This window comes from Lactuca sativa, chromosome 2 (assembly GCF_002870075.4).
Source record: "Lactuca sativa cultivar Salinas chromosome 2, Lsat_Salinas_v11, whole genome shotgun sequence".
NCBI classification, from domain to species: domain Eukaryota; kingdom Viridiplantae; phylum Streptophyta; class Magnoliopsida; order Asterales; family Asteraceae; genus Lactuca; species Lactuca sativa.
The window spans coordinates 182632565-182641299 of record NC_056624.2 but is presented as its reverse complement, the minus strand read 5'-3'; the positions used below and the strand labels follow the sequence as shown (position 1 = coordinate 182641299).

General features: G+C 37.5%; 2 protein-coding genes across 2 annotated transcripts; one reads left to right on the top strand and one right to left on the bottom strand.

Annotated features, from left to right (window-relative positions):
- Positions 1 to 2598: 2598 nt before the first annotated feature.
- Positions 2599 to 6502, top strand: LOC111920043 (pentatricopeptide repeat-containing protein At5g15280, mitochondrial). The gene has a single exon (XM_023915612.3). The coding sequence runs from the start codon at positions 2807 to 2809 to the stop codon at positions 6344 to 6346; it is 3540 nt and encodes a 1179-aa protein (XP_023771380.1). The 5' UTR covers positions 2599 to 2806; the 3' UTR covers positions 6347 to 6502.
- Positions 6503 to 8007: 1505 nt separating this feature from the next.
- LOC111920096 (uncharacterized) lies at positions 8008 to 8511 on the bottom strand. Its single transcript, XM_023915679.1, has one exon. The coding sequence runs from the start codon at positions 8509 to 8511 to the stop codon at positions 8008 to 8010; it is 504 nt and encodes a 167-aa protein (XP_023771447.1).
- Positions 8512 to 8735: the final 224 nt, after the last annotated feature.

Sequence of the window (8735 nt, the reverse complement as noted above, 5' to 3'; positions counted from 1 at the left end):
TTCATAAATATTTACAAACTGAATTCAGATTTTACCTTTTAGTCTCAGCCTCTAAAAATCCTTTCATGCAAGTCCAATATTTTACTAAACACCCCCCTTGACTTCTGAAAATCTTGACAAAATACTCCCAGAATTACATTTTAACCCACGAAAATCCAAATATATTATTTGGCTCCCCAAAACCATTACCCCGCTAACTATTATGGACTTTAGGATTACTATTCATTTATTAATCTTTATCTATTTATTTATTTAATAAACGAGATGTTACACCAAATCACAAGAACTTGAGGTATTTGATGGATCAGCCGAATCTGAACATGAGGCAGAGCCAGTGGTTGGATGTGGTGAAGGATTATGATTGTGAGATCCTTTACCATCCGGGGAAGGCCAATGTGGTGGTCGATGCTCTTAGCCGCAAGGCGCTCGTGGATCCAATAAAGGATATTTGTTTGAGGATGACCGTGATTACTACACTTTTGGAGCGGATTCGAGAGGCTCAGGTCGAGGCTATGAAGGAAAAGCATCGGAAGAGTGAGTGCATAGTGGGTCAGGTGGCTTCCTTTGATTATGATAGTCAAGGTTTATCGACTCTCCATCAGAGAGTGTGGGTTCCGTATTGGGGTGGCTTCAGGTTCTAATGGAGGAGGCATACAAATCGAGATTCTCCATTCATCCCGGGGGGACGAAGATGTATAGAGATCTTTGTCTGATTATTGGTGGCCCTGTATAAAGCGGATATATAGCTTGGTACGTGGAGAGGTGCTTGACTTGCAGGAAAGTTAAGGTCGAGAATAAGCGGCCGCACGACAAGATGCAACAGTTAGACATCCCCGTTTGAAAATGGGAGGAGATTACCATGGATTTCATTACAAAGATGCCTCAGACTGTGCGCAAAGTGGATTCGATTTGGGTCATTGTGGATCGATTGACCAAGAGCGCACATTTTATTCTGATTCAGGAGAGTATCTCTGCAGAGAAGTTGGCCGAGATATACATCAAGGAGGTCGTGGCACGACATGGGGTGCCGGTTTCGTTGGTTTCAGATAAGGACGTCCGATTTACTTCCAGATTTTGGAAGAGGTTCCACGACGAGTTGGGTACTTGCCTGTATTTCAACACGACCTTCCACCTACAGACTGATGGACAGAGCGAGCAGACTATTCAGACCTTGAAGGATATGCTTCGAGCGTGTGTATTAGATTTCAGTGGGAGTTGGGATACGTATCTTCCGTTAGTGGAATTTTCGTATAACAACAATTATCACGCCAACATTGATCGACCCCCTTTTGAGATGCTCTATAGGAAGAAATGCAGGACCCCGATATGTTGGGGTGAGGTCGGTCAGCAATTCATTGGGAGTACCGAAGTGGTACTCAAGACTATCGAGTTGATTCAACAGGTCCGGAGTAGACTCCAGACAACTCAAAGTCGGCAGAAAAGCTATGCTGACAAGCATCGATCAAATCTAGAGTTCCAAGTTGGGGATATGGTTCTCCTGAAGGTGTTACCTTGGAAAGGCGTCATTCGATTCAGGAAGATGGGAAAGTTAGACCCTAGGTACATCGGTCTTTTCAGTGTTTTGGCCCGGGTGGACCGGGTTGATTATCGCTTGGATCTGCCCACGGAGCTTAGTCATATCTATAACATGTTTCATGTCTCTCAGTTGCGGAAACGTTTAGTGGATGATTTCGCGGTGGTTTCATTGGAGGATATTCAGATGGATGATCGCCTGAATTATATCGAGAGACTGATGGTGATTCTCAACCTGAAGACGAAAGTCTTGAGGAACAAGGTTGTTGAGTTAGTGAAAGTTCAGTGGCAACATCGTAAGAGTTCAGAATGGACGTGGAGCCGGAGGACAATATGACCAGTGGCGATTCGTCGACTTGCAGATCGTTGCCATGTTCTTCGAGTTCCTTAGGATCCAGATTAAAACCCTTGATGCTCATCAGATCTTAAAGTCGAAAACCCTAGTTCCGGATGAGAAGGGTGGTGACACTAGGATTTCATAAAAGTGGTGTTCAAAACATATCGGAAATGGTGGTGTGGGAATCATATCAGATTCAGAGGTTGTGTGGTCATGGTGGCGGCAAGGAGAAACGCGATGGTTGGATCTTATAATCATCGGAGTTGGAGTCTGACAATCGTAATCACCGCCTTCTTCTGGTGCTACCAACTGGGTGTGCTTTGACTCAGATGCTTCATCATTATTCTTTCGATCATCAAGTTTTGTGATGAATTTTTAGCTTGGACCTGTGTAATTTTTGGGTTTCATGTATCTAATTTGATGTTCTTCGGCCATTTTTTGATGAATATTTGGGGAAGAAACAGTTAAAGAGTTATAGTAAAGGAAAAGTAATGAAGAAAGAAATGGGCATTAGTGTGTGTGTGTGTGTGTGTGTGTGAGAGAGAGAGAGAGAGAGAGAGAGAGTATTTTCTTTTTCATTTTTTATTTTCTTGAATTTCTATACTAAAAAAATAAAAGAAGTAAATACAAATGGCAAAATTGTCATTTTAGAAAAATTCAAAACAGATTGTATCAAACTTACAACCAAATAAAAATTTTGGAGCTTTCAATTTTCAAAATACACGACATACCGTTTGTGCAGTTTAGTCTTGAAAATAAGCTCATAACATTTGTTCTTGGCGTTATTGGATGGGCCTTTTCACAAACCACAGGTTTGAACTTTGAAGTTTGTACTTTGAAGCAACCATATCGAACTTTCTTGGTTAATCATGGATTGGGCCCCAGCTCTCCTCGTGTCTGAGATCTGATGAGCGACTCGCAAAAATGCCGCAATAGATGAGAACAAGAACAAAAACCATCCCTGCAACTTCGACATTTCTTTGCAATCGAATGCTCGTCAGCATCCAACGAAACACCCGCTTCATAAAGGTCAGTCATCACTTCGCTCTTTTCTCTTTCAAACACCACTGTTCTTCCACACCCTTCAACCCAGAACCACTGTCAAACCCACATAAATCAAACAAATCCCAAATAGATGCATGTGCGGCTTACCTTTCTGGTTTTACAAAATCGGTCCTAGATAAATGTTCTGATCTTTTGATTAGAAAAACTCAGCCCTCAACTGCTAATGCTTCGTCTCTCGGCGAACTTCTTCTCAGTGTGTCCTATCTGAACCCTAGATTAACCCGTAAATTTTGGAGAAAGTCTGGATTAGAACCTCAAGATGTTCTTGAAGTGTTGTTGGGTTTTGAATCTAATATCGGGAAATTGGGAATTGATGTCAAAAAGGTTGAATCTTTATTTGGGGTTTTTAAGTGGGCTAGTTCTAGTAGCAACCAAAGTAGGAGGTTTAAGCATCTCGGTCAGTCTTTCAAGATCATGGTGGGGTTGTTGGTGCGGGTCGGGTTGTTCAAGGATGCCGAGTCCTTGCTTTTGGTCATGGATAAAGAAGGAATTTTATTGGATAATCATGAAACGTTCAGTGCTTTAATCGAATGGCATGTTAACATGGATGAATTAGAAAAGAGTACTCACATTTATGATAGAATGAGGAGACTAAATCTGTCACCATCGTTGTCATGCTACCATACTCTCCTTAATTATCTGGTCAATAGAAGTCAAACCCAATTGCTGTTTCGAGTGTATAGTGATTTACTTGAGATGGGTATATCAGAAAAAGATACCTATGAGAATGTCATTCAAGCACTATGTAGAGATGGAAAAGTTCAAGAATCAAGAAATTTAATCAAGAATGCCTTTGTTTATGGAATCAAACCAACCTCTGTACTTCTTGATGCAATTGCCAGTGGATACTGTAAGAAAAAGGATTACTATGATTTGTTTAGTCTTTTCACTGAGATGGATTGTATTCCTGATGTCATGTTAGGCAACAAGATCTTACATTCAATGTGTCAAAATTATGGAGTTCAAGAAGCCTTTATATATCTCAAAGAATTAGAGCACTTGGGCTTCATCCCTGATGCTATAACCTTTGGGATCTTGATTGGTTGGAGTTGCCAAGAATCAAGCTTGAAAGATGCCTTCATTTATCTCTCGAATGTTTTGTCTAGAGGCCTAAAACCCCATATATATTCCTATAATGCAATCATTAGTGGGGTTTTCAAGAAAGGTTTGTGGAATCATGCAAAGGACATTGTTCTTGAAATGGATGATGAGGGTATAACACCTGATATGTCAACTTTTAAAGTTCTCTTAGGTGGATATTGTAAAGCTAGAAAATTTGATGAGGTGAAGATGATGATTGAAAAGATGGTGCATAATGGCTTGATTGAACTCTCTCCTTTACAGGATCCTATATCAAAAGCGTTTATATTGTTGGGTATTAACCCAATGGATGTAAGAGTGAGGAGGGACAATGATGTGGCGTTTTCAAAAACCGAGTTTTATGATAACATGGGAAATGGACTCTATTTAGAAGGTGATGTGGTCAACCTTGACCAGGTTATGACAAGGGTTCTTGATGATTCAATGATTCCTGATTATAATCATCTTAATACCATAGATGAATTGGTTCACTGGGGTCAAGAACTTTCATCTGCTGCTTTCTTGACACTTTTGAAGAAGTCCAATGCGTCTAATTCAAGTTTTAAAACAATTACCACTTTCTTGAAAAATATACCGAATTTACACGAGCTTGATGGAGAAACACTCAATTTGCTTGTTCAAGCGTGTATTAAAAGGGGGTTCGTACATAACGCAAGGAATCTGTTCGATGAAATGCTCAAGAGAAACCTGCAAATCGAAAAGAAGACGTATTCTGCTCTAGTAAAAGGTTTATGCAAGAAAGGGAACTCAAATGACCTTCATGATATCTTGAAACTAGTCCATTCCAAGAACTGGTTACCTTTCTTGAATGATTATAAAACCCTCATTTGTTCACTATGCAAGAACAATATGCTGGTGGAAGCTTTATCTCTTTTCGAGCATGCAATGCTTGATTACCCACATGAAGTACAAGAACTCTTCTACACTTTCCTTGAAACACTTTGTGGAATTGGGTTCACTAAGGCTGCTTATACTTTGTTTGAGGAGCTTCTATCGAGGGGTTATGATATGGATCAGGTAGCTTATACTCATCTTCTTCAAGGGCTTTGCAAAGAGAAGCGTTTTTCAGAAGCTTTTGTTATGTGCAATACAATGTTGACCAAGAATACCACCCTAGATCTTGATGTTGACTTTTATAATGTTTTGCTTCATGGGTATTGTGTAGCTAAAGACTTAGGGAAAGTCAAGGAGGTTGTTTGTTGGATCCTAAAAAAGAACATAACCATCTACATCTCAAGTTACAGCAAGTTAGTGTCTCTAATGTGCAATGAGGGTCAATTCCGATTCCGATTCCGATTTCAGTTATGGATGAAAGATGTTATGGTTAAACAAAGTTGTTCACATATAACTGTGTATAATATCCTGATTTTCCATCTTTTTGCCTCTGGAAACAGTGAGTGTGTTGATATACTTTTAGATGAAATTCAAGAAAAGGGACTGGAATTCAATGGTGTCACTTACAACTTTCTTGTGTATGGATTCTCCAAGTGTAAGAACATATCACGTGCTCTTTATTATCTGTCAGAAATGATGAGTAAAGAGCTAAAACCAAGTAATCGATGTCTACGAGGAGTAATCAGTTTGCTTTCTATCAATGGAAAGTTGAAGAATATCTTGAAACTGAGTCAAGAAATGGAAGCTAGAGGCTATGTTCATTGTTCATATGTTCAAAATGAAGTGGTGGAGTCGCTCTTGAAGATGAACAACCTCCAAGAAGCTGTAAACTTTCTGGACAGATTGATTGTTAAAGATCTTGTTCCAAACAACATAAACTATGATAATCTAATCAAGAACATGTGTCGCCATGGAAGAAAGGACAAAGCCCTTGATCTTCTTGACACTATGTTGAAGAAAGGAAACATCCCCGATTCAAGAACATATGATTGTTTGATTCAAGATCTATGTGTTTCCCATATGATAGAAGAAGCTCTTGACATGCACACAGAAATGTTGAACATGAAACTAATCCCAAGCATTGAAACACATGAAGTTGTGACTGAAAAGCTTTGTAAACTTGGAAGAACATTAGAAGCACAAAAGGTGATTGATGATGTGATTTGTGTAGGAGAGGTTCCAAGTAAGGTGATGTTTGGGTTATTGGTTAGTAGGTATCATTTTGAAAGAAATTTCACCAAAGCTTCGGAGGTTTTACAAAAGATGCAACGATTTGGGTACAAGCCTGATTTTGAATCTCATTGGTCTCTCATAAGCACTTTGAGCAGGTTTAGTGGCAAAGATAAAGAAGACGACAATCGTAATTTTCTGTCAAGATTGCTTTTTGATAGTGGGTTTCATCCAAAATCCAAGTGATTTAAAGAATTTTTGTTAGAATTAAGATATTCATTTTCAATTGTGTTGTGTGTAAAGTTAAGTAAAACAGAAACAACTAGATATATAACCAGTTAAGTCAAAAAGAAACAATACCTATGATTGATTTGCGCTTAAAATCGAATCTTTTAATAGCTATATGTATCTTAATAAAGTGCCCACATATAGAATATTCAATTTTATTATATTTTAAAATTTTAATGTACCTTTCGTAATATTTACTTAAAAATAAATGTCATTCAAGGTTATGGAGGTGGAGTAAATTTCATTGAGCAAGTGATATTACATCCACATGACGTGCATTTACTTAACGAGTGTTATGAAGAGTTAAAAAGACGATAGTACTTTTGTAATAAGGTTTTTGATTATAGTACAAAGGACCATGATTTTCCTTCTCTTCCCACGAAATAACCATTAATGATAATGGGCTATGTGCTCACTTATGAGTAGTACCATAATATGAGTAATATTATGAATTCAGTCTTAAAAGTTCTCATTAATGAAACATTCTAATGAGACTTTATCTTTTAACAGCATACGTATCCTTTTTTGAATCCTAAATACTTTTTAAAATTTCGTTTAATATCTTGTGTTGATAAAGAGTTTACGTGAGAATTTATAACAACTCATCTACATTTGTAGATGAGAAGTTTGATCATCTTATGACACACTAATTCTAAATATTTATTAGTTTATCTAGCCGATGTCCAAATTGGATTGATATGTCTTTATATGGTAGATCCCGTAAAAATAAAGACTAATCAAATCAATTATTACTTAATTAAAATCTAATTATCATCTAATTACCATTCAATATACCAATGGCCATAACATACAAGCTGTTTACCAGCGTCAAGCGCCAGACGACAAATAATTTCTTTTGGAAGATAATTTTAATGTGATGATTAGTTTCATTTAGACGTGAGCTATTCATTGGGGCCTTTTGGTAGACAATTTTGTGTCGAATAGTTCATTTAAACTGATAGTTTCTAGCTAGGTACATACTCATACAATACACAATAAGTTGAGTATACATTTGGAATTTTATCTAATAGTTCATACTTGAATTTACAATATATAAATTATAACAATACGTAATCATGTAGTTTTGTATATTTATAACTTGTACAATATATAAACTACACCAATCTACAATCATGTTGTTTCATCTGCTAGCCCTGCATTAAATATCAAATGGGCATATAAGAGACATATTTGAAAAAATTGAAAATAATAAGTTGTTGATTGTACCTTGTTAATCACATAAAACTTCTTTGTACACAACGTTTGATATGTAGATTCCATCATTATCAAACGTTTTTTCCGGCTTTACTAATACATTGGTATTGTCACGTGATATTTCTCTAGACAACGCCACATAAAGTTGGCCATGTGAGAATACCGATTCTGGTAGATAAACACCTACGTTTGGAATTGTTTGTCCTTAAGCTTTATTGATTGTCATAGAGAAACTAAGTTGAATTGGAAACTGCTTTCTCTTTAGTTTGAATGGGAATATCTCATCGTCAGACGAACATAGAGAAATTTTTGGTAAAAACACTCTTTTTCCAGCATGTTGACCAACAATTATCTCTGCATCAAAGACATTTTGTTGCAAAGCTCGACATATCAATCTGGTGCCATTACTTAACCCATTTGAGGAATCGATATTTCACAAAAGTATTATTGGGCACCCAGTTTTTAACCGAAGATAATGAAGGGGGTATACCACTAACATTTAGCGAGTTCAAATATTCCATCGGATATAAGTTATTTTTGTCATCTTCCGCTTCATCAAAACTATAGTAAACTTTTTGCTCGCAAGAAAATCGTTCGATCAACTTATTATTAATCTTATCAACACTTTCATTTTTAGTTGACAATATCGCCCTCGAAATGATAAATTTTGAATCGGTGCCGTTGGATTGCAAAGAAGGAAATATTGCATCAATCAGAGCATTTACTGAAGTAGTTTCATCAATGTATGGAATGAACATGTTATCAAGTATATGAATAAAGGTCTCGTCCAATGTTTCCTCCTTTCCATCACCGACTCGTAATAAAAAATCAAAAAACCATGGGTCATTACCGCTCTCATGTTGATATTTAATTCGAAGCCTTTTAATTGAAGCCCATAGAGGTGACATTCGTAAGCTAGAGTCCACAATTTGTGCTCGAGTGCCACGTCTCACGACCAACAACACTTGTCTAAAGTCACTTCACATAACCATTATCTTTCCACCGAAAGGGAGCTTCTCATCTGCGATGTCTTGCATTGTCCGATCAACTGTTTCTACTGCCTGCCTCTTAGCCATTGCTGCTTCATCCCATATGATTACCTTTGCCTCGCGAAGTAGCTGAGCCTTCCCGC